General features: G+C 35.4%; 2 protein-coding genes and 1 long non-coding RNA gene across 3 annotated transcripts; 2 read left to right on the forward strand and 1 right to left on the reverse strand.

Moving 5' to 3' along the window:
- Positions 1–1,701: 1,701 nt before the first annotated feature.
- Positions 1,702–4,672, forward strand: LOC113335325 (NAC domain-containing protein 79-like). The gene is made up of 3 exons (XM_026581414.1): positions 1,702–2,336; positions 3,334–3,605; positions 3,715–4,672. Exons 1-3 carry the CDS (start codon positions 2,165–2,167, stop codon positions 4,246–4,248), a joined length of 978 nt encoding a protein of 325 aa, XP_026437199.1. The 5' UTR covers positions 1,702–2,164; the 3' UTR covers positions 4,249–4,672.
- Positions 4,673–13,916: 9,244 nt separating this feature from the next.
- LOC113335308 (paramyosin-like) lies at positions 13,917–18,798 on the reverse strand. The gene is made up of 15 exons (XM_026581405.1): positions 18,557–18,798; positions 18,081–18,208; positions 17,903–17,974; positions 17,691–17,804; positions 17,501–17,569; positions 17,348–17,404; positions 17,022–17,075; positions 16,883–16,945; positions 16,698–16,760; positions 16,340–16,504; positions 16,099–16,254; positions 15,795–15,875; positions 15,613–15,674; positions 15,326–15,451; positions 13,917–14,291 (listed from the first exon to the last, which is right to left on the reverse strand). The coding sequence occupies exons 1-14, from the start codon at positions 18,717–18,719 to the stop codon at positions 15,373–15,375; spliced, it is 1,326 nt and encodes a 441-aa protein (XP_026437190.1). The 5' UTR covers positions 18,720–18,798; the 3' UTR covers positions 13,917–14,291; positions 15,326–15,372.
- A 1,065-nt stretch (positions 18,799–19,863) lies between these two features.
- LOC113335172 lies at positions 19,864–20,563 on the forward strand. Its single transcript, XR_003353208.1, has 2 exons — positions 19,864–20,063; positions 20,294–20,563. It is a non-coding gene; the product is annotated as an uncharacterized LOC113335172 (long non-coding RNA).
- Positions 20,564–26,390: the final 5,827 nt, after the last annotated feature.

Raw genomic sequence — 26,390 nt, forward strand, 5'->3', positions numbered from 1 at the left:
CGATGAAAATTCCACAATGTTTGAATTGTTCTACAAGTAAACCCATACATTGGTAAGATGATTCCTACTTCGAACTTTTAACGGAATCTTCACAGTTACTTCTTGTATGCTATATGTTGTTCATGAATATATCCATACATAAACAATTTATAAAGCTTTTCAAGTAAAACAAAGTGAGAAATATGTTAACCTCTCTTAGCATTAATACATACAAACTTGATTCCCACAACTATATGCATGTAACCCACACTACACTCATGAACTTAACGGTATAACGTTGCATCATGTAAGTACTGGTATTGGTAAACCAATTTCTTTTACCTATTTTGGACTAATTTTAGCAAAAAAGAACGTTTTATTCTTTCTCATTTTTGTTAGCAATTTCGTAACTCAATTAAGAAAATCAATCCGGATTAATCAAAGAAATATTTTCTTTAACTTAGCGTTTAAATCCACTCAGTTTTTTACTAATTACTAAATAAAAAGAGATATATCAAAAAATCCAAAAATGTGGTAAAGCTAATAATTCCATCAAATTCTGTTTCACACAGTTTTGATTTTTCTTCTAAAAATAAAAGAATGAATATTGTTTTGTTTATCATCTATGATGAGAAACAAAATAACAGAAGAAAATCCGATATATTGTTAGGTTAATAGGAAACGGAAACCCTAAAAATGAGTTTTGATTATTAAATTATATAAACTATTCCGGTGGTTCACATACCAAGGAACCAATTCCCTCTTTGAATGGTCCTTTTTTCTTCTTCATTCTACGAGTCAAAATTTCCAAAACTAGGGCTACGTCAGCTATTTCAGTCCTAGTTGATGTATCGCGGGTCCGAGTTACAGACATGGCAGAGCCTTATTGGTAAGAAGTTTTGGACTATTACTGGGGCCTACTATCACGTGGCGTGTTTGCTGGGCCTCATTGGATCTGGCATCCAGAATCCCAAATTTGGTAGAAATTATTTGAATGTCTTTGACGGATTGTTCGTGTGTTTGTCTTATTTGTTGGTGCGAAAATCCCATAATTATTCGGCATTTTTTTCTTTTTTTTTTTTGTTGTTGTTGAAGGGAATTAATTATTTGGCAGCATTTGGTTGAAAAGTTAGTTTGTTTATCAAATCCTAAACATGATGTTAAGAATCACACGATAATTTACATTTTCTGATCAGATATTAGTTGATGGATCGGTTCGACTATTAGTTGATGGATCGGTTCGACAATCAGAAGCTAAATAGTTTTCGCCGGATGGTAAAGTGTTTTTACTTCACAAAAAGATAATTTATAAAGGTCATTTTAAAATTTTAATTAATGGCTTTTGTCTATTTCAAACTGTAGTATGTTATTTTCTCATTTTTCAATGCTAATTAAGGATTTAATGCTTGATACATATCATTACCTCTTAAATGACAGGAAGAAAAAATATTCCTGCAGACATAGACATTTTTCACTGTTAATTACTCAACACGACATTAGACAGGGTAATAATGTAGATGAAACCAAATACAAGGTGTAATTATTTATCAGTCTCTTAATTCTAAATTATTTTCCAACAAGGTTGGCAAAAATTAAAAGTATCTTGTTGGTGAAGACCCATAGTGGTTAAGAACTTCACAAACACATTCTGTATTTTCTCTCAATATTAGTCCAAACCAAGACAGCTTCGATTTCAAACTCTTTGCTCAAACTAAACTTCATATATATATAAACAACCTCATCATCAGTCACCATTTCAAAGTTTTAAGTACTAGTCACTCAAACTTAAGGTAACTTCTAGCTTTAGTTTCATTTCATCTAGAAAGATAGAAAGAAGGTACTGAGGTTGTCGTACATCCACGACAACCATTGAAGTCCAGTTACAGTTCAACATCTATATCACCATAGAACATTTTTCTTGCAAGCTTCGAAATTCGTCGATACTACTTCGTGCAAGAATTCACCATTTTTTTCTTGTTATATTTAGTCAAACTCAACAGTAGAGTTTGGAGTTTGTAGAAAAATATATTCTTATTGCACAATCGAGTTAGTTCGAAAAACTACAGCCAAAGAAGAATAACAAGAACTGATACAAGGTTAGTGTACTTGAGAAATATAATATCAATCATACGTATATGTTGAGTGGGTAACAGCATCTTAAAGTTCAAGTAATATATACTTTGAGATGGATGGATTAGTATCGAAGGAAGAATCATTACCACCAGGGTTTAGGTTCCATCCAACAGATGAAGAACTCATAACATACTATCTTACAAACAAGATATCCGACTCGAGTTTCACCGGAAAAGCAATAACCGATGTGGATCTTAACAAATCCGAACCATGGGATCTCCCAGGTACATATTCTATGTTTTTATGTGTTTCCCTTAAACCCCTTGATTTCAGTGTTTTATTAGATGAATTCATAATTGTTTTCTAAGAAAGAATTTGTCGGTAAACTCGCTACAATAATATACTTATAAAATCCATAATTAATCTGTTTATATGCATGAGAGATTACATCCAAAATGGATAATAATTTGAGCTAGTCACCAACATGGATCTATGGTCTTCTGTTGTAGATTTAGACACAAAGTTTCACTTCTCTAGCATCACCACGATCCACAACACCCACAACATGACCAAGCACACCCATAAGGCGAAGAACGCTGGCAGCAAAGCCTGTTTCCATTCCCCTGTTACATTGTCTGTGTTATTCTCATCCGGCACTTGCACCTGCACCGCCCGATTTGATGCAACCGGATATATCCTGACCGGCATGATTTCTTTTTCAATATTTGCCACCAGCTAGAACAGTTTATAAAGCGAGTGAGAGAGAGATCGTATAAGAGTTAGGTTGGTAGTAGTTGCCATGTTCCTTAGTCATGCCCAATAAAAATGCAGTTCTAAAGTAATTTTGTGTTATAGGCTCCCTTTGAGCCTGCAAGATTATAAGATCGGCTTAATCATGGCTTTAATCTTCTTTATTCAATTTCCCTGCATAAAGTAGTCCGCTTAGTGGAGCTGCTAGTAAAAATATAACAATATTTGATGCTCAAAAGCTTTCTCGATATTGCACTACATGACTTTATTTCTCCGGGGAACCAAGTGAAGCCTCGATGCTCTTGGTGTACATGGACTTTGACGCCTCAACGTCAAGGCTTTCCTTACATCTCCTTATTTACGTCAGTGATGTCTTTCGTCTTTTTACCCCAAACGATCAAGGTCACATCACCTAGCTAGTTGATGGTCCAAGTATTTATCAAATTTCTCTTTAGAGCTTCAAGTTTATGTGACCTCAACCACTTCTTGATTTTTCCATTATTTTGTTGTTGATGTTTCTGGTTTATGCAGCCAAGGCAAAAATGGGAGAAAAAGAGTGGTACTTTTTCAGCCTCCGAGATCGTAAATATCCAACAGGAATACGCACCAATCGGGCAACACATGCGGGTTACTGGAAAACAACTGGGAAGGATAAGGAGATATTTGATAGTGCAACATCCAATATGGTCGGTATGAAGAAGACATTAGTGTTTTACAAAGGAAGAGCTCCAAGAGGAGAGAAAACTAATTGGGTGATGCATGAATATCGACTTCATCCCAAAACATCCTTCAGAACGAGCAAGGTAATAAGAAAAGCAGTATTCTATGATGCAAGTTATGGTTGCACATGTAATTTTACTTCTTTTTGGTGATATGCTGGCTCTAATATTTTGCTGTTGCATCATAAAACAGGATGAATGGGTTGTTTGCCGCGTCTTCCAAAAGACCAACAGTTTGAAGAAATACCAGCCACCAGTGCACCAACAACACAGAACCAATCCATACAGTTTCGAAACGGGTCATTCGAGCCTCTTACCACCAATGATGCATATGGATCATTTCTCCGGAAGAAACTACATAAACAATGCAGACTTGGCAGAAATCTCAAGGGTTTTAAGAGGTCCCCAGAATATGAACATACCAATGCAAACACAACCAAGCTATCCCGGTTGCTTCACGATATCCGGCTTAAACCTGAACCTAGGAGCCCCAACTACACAGCAAGGATTTCGACCTGTGCCGCCACAGAACCATCAGATGATGAATGCTCATTCAATGAGTACAACCGATGGATCTTCGTCTGTGTTAACTAATAGTGGTCATGTAGTTGGTGGAAATAGCGCTGGTTTTAGCATGGATATGAATACAACGATGGGGAACAACCACAGGTTCCAAAATATGGACCCATATGCTGTAGACCTTGAGAATTACTGGCCTTCCTGCTAGAGAGAATCTTATAATTAACCCAAGTAAGACGAGGGGAGCTTCGTCGATATGAGTTAGTTTGATGATCAGCAAATGTTAGATTTAACTTCCTATGCGCTGGGTACTTTGAAGAGGAACTTTTATTGTACTTCTAATGCTTGTTTAGACTTGGTTATAGATTAACAGGAACTACTGGGATGTCCATATAGGGATTGGCATGGTTATTAGACAATAGTGTGAGGAGTAATGACGAACCAACCAATCGTCTTCTCCACCACTCGATCTGTTTCGTTTTGTTTCTTGAGAATAAAGGGGTTGTATTCAAATGTTCTCAAATTTATATGCAAAAAACCAAAGAAGGTTGGATGACAAGAAACCAGTACGACACATGATTTAACATTTTCCATTCTAGTTTTTTTTCATGTAATCCAGATGAAAATTTATTTGAAGCTAATTTTGTTTTTTACAAATACATTTCCTTATTGGATAATACTCCTTAAAAATATTAATGCTTGATACATATCTTTACCACTTAAATGACACGAAGAAAAACATTCTTGCAGACATAGACATTTTTCACCAGCATTAGACAGGGCAATTATGTAGATATGAAACCAAATACAAGGTGTAATTATTTTCCAACAAGGTTGGCAAGAGTAAAAGTATCTCGTTGGTGAAGATCCATAGTGGTTAAGAACTTCACATACACATCCTATATTTTCTCTCTTATTAGTGTAACCAAGACAGCTTACATTTCAAACATTTTTTCTCTTAAACTAAACTTCGTCAGTCACCATTTCTAAGATTCTAGGTAGCAGCCACTCGAGCTTAAGGAAACTTCTATCTTTAGTTTCATCTAGAAAGATAGAAAGAAGGTACCGAGGTTGGCGTACATCCACGGCAACCATTACACTTCAACCTCTATATAAACCAAGAAAGATGCAGCATTTTTCTTTCAACCTTGGAAAATTCATCGATACTTCATGAAATTTGTGATGTTTTAGATTAGTAGTAGCTAATTAAGTTCATGTTGGTTTTTCTAGTCAAACTTAACAGTAGAGTTTTGCAGAAAAAAAATATATTCTTATTACTCAAACTAGCTAGTTCGGGAAACTACAACCAAAGAAGAACAAAAAGAATCCATTCAAGGTCAGTGTACGAGAGAAACATAATAATGATCGATTATATATCGAGGGAGTAACATATCAAGTTCAAGTTTTTAAACCCTTTATTACTTACTTCAGTAGTGTCACAAAGTTTCACTTCTCTAGCATCAATACGATCCACAACACCCACAACATGACCAAGCACACCCATAAGGTGAAGAAGGCTGGCAGCAAGACCTGTTTCCATACCCCTGCTGCATTGTCTGTGTTATTATCTTCCGGCACCTGCACCTGCCCCAGATTTGGATATCTTACCCCATGAGGCATGATTTCTTTATTTGAATATTTTCCACCAGCTAGAAGAGGTTACAAACTAGGTATGTATGACAGGGAGACCAGTTCATAAGAAGTTATATAAAGTGAGTGAGTGAGAGAGAGAGAGATCATATATATGGGAGTTAGGTTGGCAGTAGTTGTCATGGTTTCTGAGTCATGTACAATAAAAATGCAGTTCTAAATTAATTTGTGTTATAGGCTCCCTTTGAGCCTGCAGTACAAAGATCGGCTTAATCATGGCTGTAATCTTCTTTATTCAATTTTCCTGCATATAAATTTATTAGGTTAGTGGAGCTGCTACTAAAAATATAACGGGTTAAGTGGCAAAATGCCCCAAAATAGACCCCAAGATTATGAAAATGCCCCGGACGTTAGGCAAAAGATAAAAATGCCCCAAAATGTTATCAACATGCCCCAATCGGTTAGTTTAGCCGTTAAAGAGAGTTAAATGGTCAAATTCGCCACACATGTAACTCTCACATGTGAACATTTACATTTCTAACCTTTAGAATTGGGTTGAACCAATGCACGCCACGTGGCATTTTGATCCAACGGTTATCAATGAAATTTGAGTCAAATGACTCTCACGTGAGAGTGTATTTATTGACTCAAGCAGTCTTTTTCGAAAATGCCCACCGTGTCCTAAATGGTTAGATTGAGACGCGTGTCATGTGATTAAAAATGGACGGCCACATATCCAAGCCATTTACATTCCATTTTTCAATGGACATAATGCTAGAAATTTAGAAATTTTAAATGAAATTAGAACGAGATAACAAACCACTGCATTCTTACCAAAAAAAAACAAAAAAAACAACACTGCATAATTTAAATTGCTAAACTGTTTGCACTTACATAAACAATGATGGTTAAAAACACCATCAGTACTGCAAACATATAGTGATTAAGATGTCCGCCATTACAAACAAAAGCATAAAAAAGAAGAACCCATTGTTAACTGTCATTAAATGAAAGCATTTAAACCTACTGATATTTTGAATTAGCTTTCTAACCCTTTTAGATGATAGTTCAGTAATATTGATGGTTTGGTTAGAGATATTCACTGTGCCATCGTATGTCCGGTTAAAACAAGCAGTAGAAGGCGCAAAAGAAGTAGATGGATGTGTCACCTTCTTTTTAGCACCAACATCAGCTGCAGTAGAGGAGGATGGTGTAGTTGTCTTACCCTTTTTCAGGGAACCATCTGAAGAAGAAGATGGTGTAGTAGCAGCTGCTTTGCCTTTTGACAATAGTCAATAGTGGTATATCAGCAGATTTCTTTGATGCAGATGTTGGTGCAGACAAGGCCTTCCTCTTCTGATTCACAATTATCATCAGCATCCCCATCCGCATAATTAAATAAATACAATCCAAGTTTTGGATCCATACCTTGTTCCCTTACCAATCTTCTCTTTAGCATAGCCATAAATTCCTCTCCACTTGTACCAGCTTTACAATCATAACAAGTCCTTGAATCTGCCACCTATATCAGTTATCCAGAAATCCCTATATTCACTATCCATCCTGAAACATTAAATAAAAATAAAACAAATCAATGAAACATTTAACAAGCCCTACACAGAGTTCATTTTATTGCAGCAAGCTTATAGGGTGAGATTACAAGGGTAATTGCTCACACTTAACCACTATATGATTTTACATTAGTCACCTAACTAGTGTAAATGCAAGTCAGGGCAACTTCAAGATACATTTCACAACAAACAAAAGACTGAAAAGCAACTTATACAATTTAAAACATCCACAAACATTAAAAGATCACTAATAATGTGAAGTGAATACTTGTCCTGCTGATTCTCACAGAGAATGCAATGCCAGTCATGGTGAATTGAATACAGATATAAAGTGAGGAGACTGCATTTTTCTATATTCAAGAACCATTAAGGCAAGGCACCTGTACGACTGGGATACGGAAATTACAGCATTCCTAGTCAAATTATGCATAAGCATTATCAAATTATGTTACCTTTAACCATTTTATCACTAGACTAACTGATTGCTAGTAGTATATACTATATAGAATAGTACAACTAGAGTGCAACTAAAGAGTCCAATATTCTAATATTGAGGCACTGAAAAATTACAATTAATTTGTAAACTACCACTCTTTAACGAAATACTTTCCTTAAACTATGTCCCAAGATGTGTATTCCCTTTCTTACCGACCCTAGGTCTTGACCTTAAAAATGAATCTCTATTTATCCATTTATCCGATCTCACTATCCCTGGTCTCTCTATGAGAACCTAGTTGAGAGAATGTGGTATTGGAGACAACATAGATCAAATTTCAAAGACATGACATGAAACATGTGTTAGACATTTTAAGAGTTCAAAATGGAAAAAAGCAAAATGAATCGATCGATTCAGTTATTGTTATGCACGGAACGAGGAGTAACAACAGTCGAGAAATAACGAATGATTACTTGAAAAAAAGAGATCATAGATTTTCATAACCGTTTTCATTTTTTAAGCTTCACACTGTTACAGCGAGCACTAGACACATATGTGAAACAACTCCCCATGATGGCATATCATAAACGAAAATAATACAGACTGTGATTTTCATATGTTCAACTGACTGAGCTGACTAGATATATATGCATTCAGTACCTTTATGTTCCATTCATTTTGTGTCTAAAACTCTTTATAATTTCAGTAAGATATGACTCCAAATACATATATTATCAAAACCTTCAGAGTATTCAAAGAGTGTCCCAATTTGTTACAGGGGTTACATAAATTAAAATGCTTACTTTTCAAATATCAAGCCCACTAACCCCACTAATAAAAATGCTAAATTGAACATAATTTGTTTATCTGAGACCCTAATTCAATTGCTTACTAATTTAATTGCAGCAAAGTGTGACCAACTGAATAGAATTGTACTATAAACACTCAATTATATACAAAAACACAAATTATCCCTTAATTCTACTAGTGCACATTCAAGTCAGGGCACTTCAAGTTACTAAAACACTAAATCCAAAGGTCATTTGAAAAGTGTGGATACAATTTGAAACATATAAGATACAGGTTATCATGCAGTAATAAAAATTAATCAACACACTAAAATCAAATGTCACTTAGTAGAATCATTCAATTCTTAGCCATGGCATGGTTATAAAGCAAAAGAGATAGACAAAATTCAGAGAAAGAGAGACAGAGACACAATTATAAATCATCATACAAACCAATTTCATCTGCTAAAATTGAAAAACCCCAAATTATAATCCCTAATTTCGTTTCATGAAACCCTAGTTACAGCTTCTGAAACCCTAATTTCATTTCAAGTCTCTGAAACTCTAAGTTCATAAATCCATTTTCACAAGGTTGGGTTTCAAGAAAAACAAACGAATCGAAAATCAGAAATCGTAAAACAAAATTAGGGTTTAACGAAGAAAGGGAAATTACATGTTCTTCAATGTTCTCGAACGCGGATCTTATCTTCTCTGTCTCATCTATCTTCTCTTATCGATCTGGTTCCTCACTGTTCTTCTCTTTTCTCGATCTCTCTCTGTCTCTTTTTTTTGGAAATTTCTCTCTTTCTCTCGATCTCTCTCTCTATCGGTCTGGTTCTTTTTTTTTTTTTGTGGCTGAAACACCAAGGTTGAAGATAAGACTAGAAGCAGACATACGAACCCGCTCGTATGGTACAAGTGTCGGCCACAGTCCACGTGTCATCGTTTTACATTGCATACGTGTCAACGTTTTATTTGCCACGTGTCTCACGAAATTATAAGCACACGTGCAACATGTCTACCGTCATTTTCATTGAAGGGAAAAATCGTCAATTCACAATACAGTTGACTAGTCAAGCTGGAGCATTTTGACCAATTTTGACTATTCAAGGTACAAGTAACGGAATGGGACATTTTGATCTTTTGCCTAACGTCCGGGGCATTTTCACAACGTTGTAGTCCAAATTGGGGCATTTTGCCACTTAACCCAAATATAACAACATTTGATGCTCAAACCCATAATGCATTACACGACTTTATTTTTTTTGGGGAAGCCAAGTGCGGCCTTTTACCCCTAGCTAGTTAAGGTCACATGACTCGCATCACCCAACACATTAATGGTCCTGAGTATTTCCCAAATAGGAAAAATACGGTTTAGTCCAAAATCCCATCCAAATATACTAGTTAGTCCACACCCATTCAACTAGGTACAATTTAGTCCAAAATTATTTAAAATATAAAAATTACATATATAACCTTCCTGATTTACAATTTAGTCCAAACATTACAGTTTAGTCCAAAATGACTCACAATGATGTCAGCAATTTTAAATAATGTAAAAAAAAATTAAAAACAATTTATCTTTCGAACCATTTGTCTAAAATTCACAAACTTTATATATTCGAACAGCTCTTTCCGAGAGCTACAAAAAGAGTACCCACATGATTATATAATTCTCATTTTGTAAAAATATTAGTTTACATTGACGTACAAGCATGTACATGTCCACAAAAATCCAGAAAATCAAAAGACAAGATAAGGTGCACCAATTTATACACCACATACAACCCACAACAATGACCATTTTGTCAACTCTGCTGCCATTATTCGATTTCCTTCATTTTCTCGATCATTGTTATCAACAACAATGACCATCTGCAAGATAGACCCAACAGAAAATTTGAATTAAAACGTGGACAACTTGATCATACCAGATCAAACCCAGTTCCGAGCTACGGGTGCAACTGTCTGCTCAAAAAAGAAAAGAAAAAGAGTTGTGGGTATCATCACTTTCACAGTTTCACTAGTACTTTTGGGTAAAAAGAGCAAGTGATCAGAGCTAAGAAAGAACAAACCTTGTCTTGACGAATATCTTCAATTGCATCACCTACATAAGCGACTTCACTCGTTGGTGTATCCCAATCAGGCTCATCCTTGTGCATACATTAATCATCAGTTGTAGGAAGCATATCCGCTGCCAGTGTCTCAAATGCACCTGATAATTTAGCATGTTCAACCCTAGAAACAACTGCAGCTCCAACTCTGCTGCCACCTTCGCATGAATTACTCGGTCTAATCATTGGAAAAGTCTATGTGTTTGCATTTGTTCCAAAAATGAGTTTTTACATCTTAGCCCACTGAACTAGTTATAATATTTCTTCCATCTTCATAACAAATAAAGTAATCAGATTAATCCCCCGAACAAACAAATTCAAAGAAACCCCAACATATTTTAACAATTTCACAATATAAAGGAACCTTCATAATACTAGTTGCAAGCTCTTATATAACTAGGCACTCATCTGTTTCACAAAGATAGGCATATTTTTTATTTAGAGTTTACTAAAAATGATAGGTATGTTTATTTTGGGTTTGGTCAAAGAAAAATAAAATATGCTTATTTCTAGAATGAGAATGACAGTGAAATCCACCATCTCAGTTCCTAAAAAAGGCTTGTTTGTAGGATGAAATGACAGTGCAATCCACCTGCACTCATCTTGTTACAGGTGCACGTATATGTACACTTGTATTAGAGGTGCACCAATTTGTACACTTGTATTTGGGGTTAGTTTATCAAGTAAAAACTCCCCTTCTCTGCCTCACAACCTTTTGCTTGCTGACAGCATATTTTCAGCAGAAGTTGAAACTAAAGTCACAAATATTCATGTACAGAGCTAACAAAAAAATAAATAAATCTAACCTCTAAAAATTCACTACCAGCAAGAGTCATTGCACGATGAAAGCCTCATTCAGCCGACTGATCAGAATCGACCCAATCCAGATTAAGCCTTCCAACTATTGCAGAAAGACCTTATTCACATATCTTGGAGGAAGATCTGTATTGTCAATAGCATCAATTTCCTGTAACAAGTAGAAGAGAACAACAAAACTTCAATAACTAGTCTTGTCCGAAACACCTCACAAATGAATCTGTCTTGTTCAAAATATTTCACATTTAACAAATTTCTAAAGTACACACATATAGTTACCTTCATAAAACCCTAATACTAACTTGAAACTAACGCATACATAAGCTTATGCGATATATGTCCACCATCTTGTGATTTTTGTCACATGTTCACAACAATGTACACCTGTATTAAAAAGTGCACAACAATGTACACTTATATTACAGATGCGCTATTATGTACACATGTAATTTCTATCACATGTGTACAACAATGCACACTTATATCATCACTGATTCGACATCTAAGAAATGAAAAAAGATTTTTCACTAAAATTTGATTAAGAGTCCTATAGTGGACTATTATGCACACATGCAATTTCTGTCACATGTGTACTACAATATACACTTATGTCATAGGTGTACAAATATGTATACATCTAATTTCTGTCATAACCAACAAAAAGTGACTCTTCAATAGTTGAGCTTAATAACACCACTATATTTTCTAATTCATAATTCTAGACTAAAAGACTAAAAACTTTGATATAATATTAAGATCAACATGGGGACTTAGTCATAAGAAGAGTTATCTAATTCAAATTTTTTCTAAATCCAAATAAAATACATGTATACAATAAAGTACACATTTAGAATTACCGGAGAATCCAAATAAATTCATCTTGTATCATCTCATATCCGTTATTTTATTAGTCCGAATAGAATCCAAATAAAATATTTATCAACCCATAGCAAAATCATATATCAAGTAATTAAACCCAATGCAGTAAATTCAACAAAACTAGAAAGTGGGTTGAAAAGACAAACCAATTGGTCATCCTCATCCTCATTAGGTTCAAAATCATATATTGTGGAATTCTTTATCCATGTCGTCTTATACATCATCCATTTCATAATCATCCCCCATGTAATCCATATCGTCGTGCTGGGACATGTTGTCCTCCACAAACTGCGACATCAAAACAAACCTCATAAGTAACACAAATCAAGCCAATCGGAATCAAAAAATTCAACTTTTGTAATCATGCAAAACAAAAATCAGATCTTTGAATTGTTGAATACGTAAAGGTAAAAATGGTCTGAAACAAATAGAATCACAAGTGCGATGATGCAACAAAATTCTGATGTTGTAGTGCACCTTCTTATGCACTGGTTATGTTGCAGTGTACCATCTTGTACACTAGTCTACTAAGTAAAATCTATGAAGTCCATATGTTGTAAATTCAAAATCCATACAGTAAATTAAGAAAAATCAAATCGATGAAATAAACATTAATGTTTACAAAAATTGAGCAACGAAAATAGAAGATTCATATAAATTTCACCATATTTTCACTAAATTAAGTTTATCAAGTTCTCTCATGTCGATTTTCGCATGTAGAGTCGCAGTTGTCCTTTAATAGTTACAACAAACGAAATTCAACTATTCACATCTCTTGATTAATCAGCTTAAGGTGAACAAATAACTGCAGAATTTCACCAAAAAAATCCAAAGAAGTCAAATAATAAGAGAACTTACTGGATCTTTCATAATGGTTTTTTCTTAATCGCGTAGTTGATGAGACATGTAAAACTCGAATTAACTGATGAAGATTAGTAAGTTACTAGCCGTAGCAGAAGAAAATCAAATATAGGAAATTGAAGAATTCGAAATCTATCTCTCTAAAACGAGAAATCATGAAGAACAAAAACCCAAATCGCCTCTATCTCTCGCCAAAAACCTCAGATCTAAAACTTCTCGACTCTCTCTCTCTCTTTTAATCTATATGCGTAAAAATGAACAGGATATTTAGGGTAACAAGGAAATGTATAATTTTCTGGATCGGGAACAGTTTGGACTGAACTGTTTATGCAGGGGGAAATTTGGACTAGCGAGTATTAGGCCTGAAGGTGCTGGACTAAACTGTCTAAAGCCCAGTAAAAATGGGACTAACCGTCAATTTCTACTTCCCAAATTTCTATTTTAGAGCTTTTAGTTGGATCTATGTTTGAATGTCGTATCTGTCTGTATATCTTGGTTTTGATTCAGTGATGGTACTGGTGGTGGTTGGTTACGTGAACTCGACTTCATTTTTCCATTTTACGTTGTTGGTGGAAACAACTCTGGCTTTACCATGGATATAAAGTACGTACCCATATGCTGTCGACCTTGAGAACTGCTGGCCTTCCTGCTAGAGAGAAATTTATAACCCCAGCAAGATGAGGAGCTTCGATATTAGTTACAGCACATTCTGAGGCTCTAATTCCATACATCTAAGTTCAGGTTTCCATGAACACTTGGTAAGGTAACAATATTCCATCCAACCTAAGAAAAGCACAACAAAAGAAACCAAACTTCTACTCTGGAGCCTGAATGGGAAACTATAATAAAACTGTGGTGAAAAAAGGATCCAATATTGAAACCAAACAAGTAACATCCAGAAGAGCAGTCTATATTTTTTTTTTTAACAAAAAGGCGGGGAAGAAAAAGAAGTAAACAATACACATCGAGGAAGTAATTCATGTCCAAGTAATAATCCTATAAATTCTTCTAGACTGCACTGCTCGGGTATGAAGTTAATTCTGAGAGAATTGGAGCATATTTTTCACATGAACAGTAGGTTTGAGCATAAAACTCAAAACATCTGATTTTCGTTTCGGTGAAAAATACAATGTATATGCTCCCCACGATGTACACCAACAGCTTTTGAAATTCCTGTGAGCATTGACATCCCTCCTCTGCATAAACACAACGACAGAGACAGAAGAGTTCAAAGAACATTAGATACTTCACGTCTTCACCCATTCCGTTGTCAAGTGATACTGGGTGTTTTCGAAGACAAATACCAGTCAGAAACATGTAACAATTACTGGCATGACAGTCTCTTTCAGTCTATGATTTTTAACCACAATTAAAAGAGTCCGATGCGCAGTAAAAATTGGGTAACCTTCAAAACTACTATTCTAGTTGACAAACTACTGGAAAACAAATATTCACATCACACTTATGTCTACATGATATAGAGGGTCTTGTGAAACATCCAGTGCATATACATAAGCTATTTGTAAAACATGAATTTGATCCACAAATTCATCATGGGCATGGGCATAAAGGTTGTCAAGGATAATGATTTCACCTGGTTCATTTAAGCTTTGGTCAACTCTAGGCATTAGCTAAACCTAGGCTCAATTAGCTGCGCTCTAACTAAGGATACTCGAACCAAGGCATGAAGGTCGTTAAGGATAATTATTTCACCTGGTTTATAAGCTCCGGTCAACTCTGGGCATTAACTAAACCTAGTCGTCAGGAGCTTCCTATCAATGTCCTAACTAAGGGTAGGAAAGTTTGTATAGATGTGATGCAAAATGGTCATTTATCCGAAGTCACTTTGTAATAACGTGATATTTTAAAAATCCAAGAAATCTAATGTCCTACTTTGCGGTCTCTTAACCATCTTCCTACTTTGAAAACATCTATGTCATTCACAAACAGCTACTTACAATGAAAACAACTATCTCATTCACAAACAGCTACTTACAGAAAATAAAAGCACATAATTGTGTGATATTTTAAGAAATCAAGAAATCTAATGTCCTACTTTGAAGTCTCTTAAGCATCTTCCAAGAATACAAAGAAAACAACTATCTCATTCACATAAAGCTATTCACACAAAATAAAAGCACGTTATTAACAAACAACAATTTAGAAGCCCTTACACGGAACCTAGAAGATTGTGAGAAACTATGAAACAAGTTAAAAAAGTATGACACACCTTGATTTTCATATGCAAAACACATAGTTTTAACTATATTTAGCATTCTATTTGTCAGCGTGCGCACGTTTAGCCCTACGACGTGTAGTTGTATGGGTGTTCCGAGCAGGTTTCTTTCCCTTCTTACTGCAAAGGGTTAAATAAATAAATAATTAGAAACAAAATATATTAAAATTACTCACAAAATCCTTGACAAAGAAAGAAAAAGAAGGATGTAATTGTTTTGCCTAATCGCTTATATTTAGCAAATCAACTCAGGGAGATGACACTGGAGTAAAAAAGCTTACCAGAAGATGCATGAGCAGAATCTAAGAAGGACATATACTGGTAACGCCAACAAAGCAGAAGCCTGTGACAATTTATGTGAAGTTAATGTAAGATAAAGTATTGAGATTGCAAGGTTTGCACAAGTTGATGAACCACAGAGGAAACCAAATAAAAGAAAAGACAATATATAAGATAAACATACCACAAACCACACCAGCTCTTTTGTTGCGAGTGGTTTAGTTATCTCGTGTCTATTTAGTGTTTCCTGGACAGTAGCTTGGACCTTAAAAAATTAAGAAATAAGGCATCAGGAAACTTCATACAAACACATAACAAAAAAAAGAAGAAGCATTATGCTTATTTTAATACTATAATAATAGAGAATCTAACAAGTATCGTGGGGTCTATGGGAAAGGCAGATGTTCTTGAAACTGGTGCCTAGTGGGGTAGCCAAAGACACAAACTAACGAAGATGAACAAAATACATCTAGGCATTAGGTAAATACCTGATGATGATATGTCGTGGCAGATTTAAGGAACTCTGTGTAAGCAACAACTGCTTGTGCTGTGTAGGGCTTCAATGCAATCCGTGCTTTATCGACATGTGGTTTGGCCGCAGTGGCAACCTGATCAATGTATGGCTTGCTGATCTTCTTAACTTCCTGCCAACAGATAAAGCTTTGTGTTGGAGGCACTTGTAGGGCACAGTAACAAATGTGCAAATGTTTCTTATACAGTGAAACATACCTGAAGGTAAGGATCTACAATTTTCTGTGCCTTTTCAACATGTGGTGCTATGGTTTTCTTTGATGACTCGTAAACCTCGACCATCTTGGTAGTTAAAGTTTGCACATGTGGTTCAGCATAGGTGGTAACTGTCACCCACTGTTCTTTTAGAGCAGGGACCAATTTCTAGCAAAATGGAGTCTACAGAGTCAGTGACTCGGCAAATACAGATAAAAAATCTGGATATTATTCCAACTACCCGGAAACTATTAAGCAAGTTGGATGGTGCTATATGCAACAGGAAGTTGCTTATACTGCAAAATAATGAGATTTTGTTTACCTATTTAACCAATTTACAGTATGTATTCGAGAAACTTACAGTTTTGACTGATTCCACATGAGGTTCGGCCCACTTCTGAGCCTGGTTTTTTTTCTCCAAGGCCTGCAACAGTTAAAGAATGTCAATCTCTGTTAAACAGATGCAACCGACCAAAGACGAAACCCTACTCAAAACCATGCATAATATTTCACAGATTCATAGAAATAACAACCCAAGAAAATGACCTTTTCAATTGCCACATCCAATGCAGGTTTCCCATGTTTGTTCCAGTTTGTTACAATGTAGGACTGGAAATTCAGAAACAAGAAGGTTAGACAAGAAAACAACCACATATCAAATTTGATTCAACTGTAGAACATTTACCTGAGTATGAACCAAATGAGTTGCAAGCCATGGTGGAAACCAAGCAGCATGAACCTGAAGTAGAAAATAGTAGACCGTTATACTTCCTCAAACTACTGTCAACATGCATAACATTTAGCAAAAGATACCCATATAACCAATTTGATTTACAGATTAACTATGATTAATATAGTGAATGTCACATTGCATTAGATAGGGTAGAGCTCAATTCTCTCAGGTAACTTTCACTCACTTAACGAAGAATGTTTAGTACTAGATATTTACACATCGTGAGAATACTAGCAAAAAAAAGAGGATTATCAACATAAAGCTTATCTTGTACATACATCCATCAACTCTTTCATCTTTGAAGAGGCTTCATACTTTGCCCTCATCAACTCCTCCTACAAAATAAAAATGACAGAGACTCAAAGGTTAGTTCATTGAAATACCACGTTATACAGAGTAGCATAACAAGAGGATTTAAGTGATCAACAGACCTCTGCAACTAGAAGTGCACGTTCAGTTTTGCGAATTCTGCTTTTCTGATCTTCATTAACCTTTTCAAGCTGTAAATGAACCATAAAAGATGAATTTGAGTAATGAGACACTCATCTTTTACAATACCAAGATTAAGACCAGGACAGTACACAGATCGTACCAATCTATCTAACATTACAAGCCACTTACATTCTCTAGCTTCAAATTGAAGTCCTTCAATTTGTTCTCAGCTTCAATTGCACGTGTTTCCAACGCACTTCTCTTTGCACCTTGCGATTCAATTTCCTTATTTAATTTCTCAACCTGCAAAAACAACAACAACAAAGAAAAGATACCACATCAACACCAATCCAAAACTTCCATATCATCTTCCTTAATTTTCAATTCCTTCATAAACCAACCTGCTTCTCAAGTTCGCCTGCACGAGCATGCGCCTTCCCTACCTGCTCTGCAGTCTCCACATTACCCTTTTTCTACAATTACAAAATCAATTAATCATGATTAGGCTAATTAAAAGAAACACTAAATAATCAAACAGTTAGCTAAATATGAAAAAAATAAATAAAAACTTTTTGTTACCTGAAGTGATGTAACATCAGTCTGTAATGATTTGATACTATCTGATTTCTGTTGAATAACCGCTTCCAAACGTAATATACTATCATCTTTACCTTTCAATTCCTTGGTCTTATCTTCAATACTCGATTCTGGAACACCCAAAAATCATAAATCATAAATATCAATTCAATACTTCAAATCAAACTGAATCCAATACTCAGTACTCACATCATAGAGAACCCTTAAATAAAAAAAATCAAAAGGAAAAAAAAAAAACTTTTTCCTTTCTTTCTTTAGGTCTGAGAATTTCACCTAAAACCCACACATTCTAACCTAGAAATTCCTAAAACCCAGTAGGAATTTCACTAGAAAAAACACAATTTTCACATAAAACCCTAAAATTCCAAATTTCCCAAAATCACCAAATCTAAGAACGAAATAACGAAAACAAAACCCAACCCAGGATCCAAAATTGCATAAATTATAAGATTACAAACCTAGAAGAGAGATCTTAGACTTAAGTTGGTCTAGTTCGATTCTCAATGAAGAAGAATCATCAACGACTACTTCATGATCATCAGTATTAACTCCAGAATCTGCCCTAATTACGAGAACTAATGTGAACAGAATCGTTAACAACAAGAACTTCGAAGTCGCCATTTTCTGGAGAGAGAGAGAGACACAGAGAGACAGGCGGAGAGATCTTGTTTTAGCTTCTTCTTCTTCTCTTATTCACATCTCTCTGAGAAAATTTAGAAATTTGGGATTTTCTTATGATTTGTGACATTTGTTAGGGGTAGTTTTGGGAAGGAGAATATTGTTGGATACGTGTAGGGTTGTGGATTCAAACTGGTGACATCTTTTCCATGCCTTAGCTGGGTCCTACTTTTAGCACGTGGATGGGGTGTGTGATACGCATCACAAGAAAAAGAGCTAATAACGTGGGTCCCACTTGTTCGGTAGAACTAGAATCTAAGATTGTTGGATGTTGTTGTGTACCGGCAGGTCATTAACCGGAAGTGATACACATCCGGCGGGCTCAACCACGCCGGTTGTACCGTCAGAGAGAAAAAGGGCAATACCTTTGTAACCCGACGGATTTGCAGGGGTGGGTTTAGTGTGGGTTCCACATCCGTGTGTCTTGCCGTATGACCTGTGGGATTGAGCTCGCAGGATGTAAATCATTTTCGTTCATTAACTATGGTAAAATTTGACAATGCCGTCAAGCATCTAGATTAGGAGTTAGAATAACCTCTCATGTCGTATGGCAATTCATCTAGATGCACTAAATCATTTTGCTTGGTCGCGTTAAATGGAACACCGTGATCATCTTAGCCATCGGATTTAAGAAAAATATCAATATGTGCTGAACCAAATAACGAAAAGTTGATTTTCTCTATGCTGAACCATTCAGGGAAACTATCTCGCTATTAGTTGGAATGCCAGATATATCTGGAAAGAGAAGTAGTATTAAAGAATAAGCAATGCTTTTTGTGTATCTGCAACACTTTTTGTCTAACCTAGCAGCAAAATCTAGCCCATAACACTTAGTCTTAAGGATGGTTCCGTGTAAGGCTGCACAAGAAACGGTGTATAGTCCCTGTACCGAATTGAAACCGGAAAAACCGGACCGGTACCGAATCGGAACCGCAGTAAACGGTATAAAGACCGGGACTGAAACTTAAGAACCGGAGTAGACCGGTACTGACACTGGTTCTAGGGGTACCGGCAGGAACTGGACCAAAAGAACCGGTTAATATAAACCGTTGATATATTCATAGGATTAAATCTGGGCTATTGGTTTTAGATTTTTTTTTCTCCTCTTCTTGTTCCTCGTACAACTGCCTTCTTCTCCTCCTTCGCAGAACATGATGAAGAATTGAAAATCCAAATAAACCTTCTCCTTACTTCTTATATTTTTCTTTTCGATCTAGATCTAGTATCCCCGTAAGTATATGTTGGACTTGTGTGAGAAATGAGACGAAATGACTGTTACAGTTTGAGGTACGTTTTGATTTCTCAGGTTTGTTTTGATTTCACTTTGCGTCCTATGAAAAAGTTACAGTTGTTGCTACATATTGTTCAGATTTTTTTAAAAAAAAAAATCTTTGGGTCAGTAATCTTTTGTTAAATCCAGGGTTTTAAAAGTATAGTCTTGTTTGAATTTGGGGATTTTTGAGAGATTTCATTTAATTTGGGAATTTTAATCAATTTGTTACTTCGATTTTATGCAGTTAATGTTGTCAATCGATTGTTTGAAATTATTCTTCACCGAAAACTGCTAACGAAGCAAGCTGAACTCATGGAGATTCAAGGTTTTTCTTTCTCTAAATGGCATCATAGATGGGTTTGCTTCAGTGGGGTTTTGGTTTGAACTTTGAAGTACCGTTTAGAAGGATGGTGAAATTCTATAGGCATGCTTCTGTTGAATTATTTTGTTGTAATGAAATTTGTGTTCTACTGTAATTTGGTAAATAAGGAGTTCAATTTGGACTTTAAATTTATGTTCTACTGTAATTAATTCTTTAGAACCCAAGTTTCCTGTTCTACTTTAATTTGTGTTCTACATCTACTGTATGAAATTGTAGAGACAAGAGACATAGTAAATACCCAGTACCGTACTTGTACTGGATCGATCTTACAGGCACAGGTACAAGTCCAGTTACATGTACCGGTGCTCAAAATGAAATATCGGTAAACACCATGTACAGGGACCGGTTCCATAAAAAACACGGACCGTACCGGCCCTTATACAGCTTTAGTTCCGTTGTTTCTTTGGTTTCAAACTTTTTGATTTTGCTTGCTAGGTGGCCTGGCAAATTAGCCGCGCTTCATGAAAAACTGTGTATTGATGAAAGTTCCTTGAATCATTATAAAGGTTGCCGTAGAGATAGAGTCTTGATTGCTGAGGTTGTAATCTATATTGCTCGACATATATGGCCAACGGTCAGCTTTAAATCATTTATGGTCGACTCACTTCCGCGTATAAATAAGCACACTTCCTACAATTATTCTCCACACCTTATTTTCATTATATTTCACCGTTCTCTTGTCAATTAGGATTTTTTTTGCGGTTGTTTTTATTTATCTCTAAATTTTTCTTCAAAATGGAGAAACCAATAGAAAAAATAAACAGAAAATTCGAAGATCAACCAACACCCCAGTGAGTTGATTAAACTATGAGTAGAATAAGGAACATCAGTTTCATAATGTTAAATAACCAACTGATCTGATGTACTTTCTGTGCATATATTTATCCATCCAAAGCGAGTTAATTCAGTCGCGCTAAGAGATGGGTAGTCTGAGTTTCAAAATGGTGTTAGAATACCTTCTCCTTTTTGTTAGAGATAGAGTCCCAAGATATCCTTTTTGCGTTTATATTTTATAAAACCTAGAAAAGATAGGACTCAAATTGTTCAAGTTATATTAGAACGATGGTGGAAGACCCAAATATACTTTTTTAAGGATTTCAAATCCGATAAGTACTTTTTTTATTTATTTTTTTATACGGAAAATGCGGGATTCAAACGCCTAACCTATAACTGGGGAGTTCGACCCCTGACCAACTGGGCTATTACCGTTAGTTAATGTGGTAAGTTTGCTTCTTCTTGTAATTCAATTTTTCGATTTAGTTTTTATTTTTTTTTTTACATTCAATTTTTAGGTATATGTGAAATTATCAACATACACAAATTTTAATTATAAATAAGTTATATATAAGAATTACACTCATGTTGACGGGAAATAGATTACGAGGGAGATTTACTTCCACTTGACTAATGAAAGTGAGAGTCGTAAGGAAATTGAAAAGACCGACCTTAATTATACAAAAATGAGGCAGAACAAATCCTTATTATATATAAAAAAAACCACGGATTAAGAGTGTCTGGATCGAAAACTTTGTTTAAACGTTATGCTAAGCAAATGAATGACACCATGATAGTGGAAAGAACCTATTTGTTTCCTGAACGTTAATTGTGAGGATCTCGAACATGTGTTCGAGTGGTGGAAGATATGCCAATATCTATTTCCAAATGTTAGCTCAGTGATATTACTTGGCTTTCTCGAAACATCAGAAGATTTAGAGCGAGCACCAACATATGACTAGAAGTCTACAATTTTATCAGAACTTTACATAAACCTTGGTGAATGCTCACGTTCTAAAAAAATCCTAAATGGTTTTTTGGGAGTGTTGAAGTAAGAACCACAACATAGTTTCATCATTTATTTGTTATCATTACAAATTTCCAAGTGATAAATGTATTAAACTAGCAACGTTATTACTTTAGTATTTGTATACTTACTTACTTCCGTGTTTGTGAACCTTATCTTCGCAACAACGCCACTATCCACTTATACGGAAGTACTATTCCGACAATTAGATCCCAAGTCAGATTAAAAATGGTCAACATGTTGACATGGTTCAGAGGATTCAACAACTATGCAGAACAAGTAACGACATCATTGTTTTAAGGTCGTAACAATCAATCACACTAAGTACGAAACTTTGGAAGCCAACATAACCTTAAGTGGATTTCCCAGTTTTCTGTAGAATTCCACTTGGCGATGATTATCTTCCTTCCCCAACTCTACCACAGACGACAAATGTTTTTCTATATCCCCATAGTCAGATAACTAGCTAGCTTCATCATCGATCATGTCAGCATTTTTTTAGGAAGCAAAGATTATATCTTTGGAAGGTGATATTATTACTATTTCAATCAGTAATGACGGTCTTGAACGGACTTATCCATACATGGGCTATACCGTAACATTATCAGAGTGAGTTGAATGATTGTAACCATCTATTACAGGGATTTCAAAGATTCAACCTGGATGAGAGGCAAAGACTAAGGATAGCATGATGTTTGACATCTCTACTTTCAGGATATTCCAGTCATGGTGTGTAGTGGAACTCAATGAATTTTGAGAAGTCGTAAAAGTCATGTAAGTTAAAAATAAAAAAAAGTCATTGTTTTACTCCATATGTAGTGATAGATACTCAACCAGCAGTAACTGATGAAGTTATGTCATTGACATGGAAGAAACTCCTGGAAGTTTGTTTAACCAATTTCCAACTGACATTTTGACCCACTGTGGTAGCATGAACACTGAAGCACATAGAAAATCTACTTTTTATACTCAATTGCTTCAACCACATACGCATTTCACTCATTAATTTGAAGATTGTTTTCTTGTTCCCCTCCCCACGAAAGATTCCCCTCGCTTTACGTTTCAAGGTTTTAGAGACGATTCTCTTGATTCTATTCAACCACCAAGGAAGACTCAAACCACTGAGCTCTCTGCTATGTTGAATAATACTTAGATGCAGAAAACCTGACGTGATGATCTTAAATGGTCAGTGAAACCGATATTTTACAGATGTAATCTAATTTCAAGCGTTTGATGTAAGTGTTCACTTTTTTACTAATGAAAATTATCTTCAAGTTAATGTTCAAATTAAAACTGGTTTTACATTTCATTAAATTTTAATTAGACCTAACATTAATCATAACAGGACAATCACATTACATAACAATATTACTACAGAACACTCAACACTAAATTCATGCACATGAATCTTATAGTGTTCATAACATCCATCATGCTTAAACTATCTTACGTTCCCTCAAACAAATTTGGAATGAGCTATACAGTTTTCTAAAAAACATATAAACAATAAGTTAATATGCTTTTAAATAATATATAACCGAGTCGTTAAAAATAATTAAAAAGTTATTAAGATACTCACTCGTCTTGATGGACAATCTAGCATGATTTTAGTTTATCATCCATAAAATTTTCGTATAAATTTTCACATCCTTATATATAAAGCAAGATTTATTTTCAAGTCTCTTATCGGTTGTTCTTGAACTTTCATTACCATCTAATGCTATAAACTGATAAGATGATTCATACCTCCATCACTTGCAACTGATATATAAGATCGAATAAGAGCAACATATTTTTCTCGAGTGAAACGAACATGATCTATTAGATGGAATATTTAACATAAATGGTTACTAAGCTTCGTTGGATGATAAATCACTGAATGAAAATTACAACACCGAGCGACAAAAACATAATCGTTGGCGTCTGAAACCCCATTGAGCGGTACAATAACCATCAGATGATGGAGTTTATATCGCTTAGTAAACACAAAACCGCGACTGGCTAGGTCGATATTCGACACTTAGTCGGTTATATTTGCGAATATGTCATATCCGTGGAGGGTGCAAAATCCTTTGCTAAGTGCATAAAACTGACCTTGTAAACTTCATTTACCACAAAAACGGTTCAACTATGTTTACCTGGCCGTATGATAGCATCAGGCGGACAAACGTGATGCTATCCATACCACAGCCGAATTGAGTAGTCATTATCTTTCTTACCCATGCCACAGCCATAGAAGCGTGCATAATGGACTTACGAAGGCTTAAACTTAGCTTACGAAGGCTAATTAGGCTTGGAATATAGATTAGTAATTGTACCCCCTTGTCAGGGGCTTGCTCCGCCTTTATTTTACCGTGCCATTTCGAGACAAATTAACTATTTTTGTTAGTCCAAATGGCTAGAAGCCCGACTCTTAAATAGGAAGTTAGCCGATCATGCCTCTATTTAAAGATTTGGAGATTTCATGAAATACTCCTCATATATAAATACTTATTTGGGTATGGAGGATTGAATATGGCAGATGAGTAAATCCGACTGTTTGGATTCAGATAGGGCCTGGGCCGGACTTTCCTGTATCCAAAAAGAAAGAAAAAAATTGGCCACAAATTGTGAAGGTTTGACGCCATCAATTGTGATCAAACACCTAGCCAACACATTTTTTTTCATTTGATCGTTAAATTTAGTCATTATAATGGTTTAGGAAAATGGTTCACCAAACATAAACTTCCACCAACCGTGGCAAAACTCAAAAGCCTAACACAAATCAAGGGCACTCAGCACGGAGCACCTGAAGCATTTGACCAGAAAGTAATTTGACCAGCCATCGGATCCCAAGTCGTAACTACTATTCCTAACAACATTGTTTACTTTACTACTCCAATCAAAAAATAAACAAAACGCCATGCTATGCACGCACGATGCCTCGAATGTTTATTTCATAGATTCCATATAGCAATTTTTTCTGTCCAATATATATTATTTAAATCAGTAAATGCATGTTGGTTTGAACTTTGAATATTCTAGAAAATGGTTGGTGAAGGTTGGTTGGTGAGGTGAGCCAAATTTCTTGGTCTTGGTCGGAGAAAATAATTAAAAGGATATAATTATAGAACTAAATTAACAAAGGTAATTCACAAATTTTATCTTATCATTCATGATTTCATCCTACGTACCTTCACTGCTTTGGCAATCGATTTATTGTACCAAAAACAATGTGGTGCAACTAGAATGGGGCCAAAATGATTGGCCATGAATATGACATTGTTTGTGGGTTAGATCTAATATTGTGGTGCAACTAGAATGGGGGCCAAAAATGCAGGTATTAATAAATCTGTGTTGTTGGCCAACTTTTTCATGAATATGCAAAACCTTTTGTGGTATTATTCATAAAGGGTGATTGGTAGAGGTTATCAATCAATTTATAAAGTCCATCGATTGTAAATAAAGAACAAATGGGTCCAAGAGCATAGTTCAATGGTATCTCTTCAATTCCAATAAACAGTGGCGGAGCTAGGTATTTGATATAGCCGTGGCTTAAGCCAAAAATGTACACACTAACCTACGGCCATAGGGAACTCCGATTTGTGCTTTTCAACTAGGGACAAAGCCAAGTTGCCCCAAAGCTTTAGAAAGAATCAAAAACAGAAATAGAATTCTGATTTCATGTAGGCGGGGAGATATCATTCCACGTTGATCTTTTAATTTGATTTGATTCGATTTAATTTAATTAATTGACACCACATAACACTTTATTTTTTCTTTCCAGAAATTGGAATTTCGAAGCGTTTCCGAAGAGAACTAGAAAGAAAAAAGAGGATGGAACTGAAATATTTCTTTCTCCATTCTTTTCTTTTCTTTTTGATGCATATAATTGTTGCCTAAAACTGATGACAAACATCCCACGTCGAGTCCCCATAATAACACCATACACGACGATGTCTACTTGCACTAATGGGAAACCACTACGATGCCATTATTGAATATCTGGAAATTATTATTATTGCAATTGTTTGCATTTTGTGCGGAATCGAGCATTTCGTTTAAGTTTATACACGTGAGGTCCGTGATATCCTCCTCCTTGACTTCCAATTTTGTGCATGGAAAATCCACAAAAGGAAACAGATAACACCCATATGAATGATGTGGTGCGGATCATGG

This window comes from Papaver somniferum, unplaced genomic scaffold (genome assembly GCF_003573695.1).
Source record: "Papaver somniferum cultivar HN1 unplaced genomic scaffold, ASM357369v1 unplaced-scaffold_139, whole genome shotgun sequence".
Lineage (NCBI taxonomy): Eukaryota > Viridiplantae > Streptophyta > Magnoliopsida > Ranunculales > Papaveraceae > Papaver > Papaver somniferum.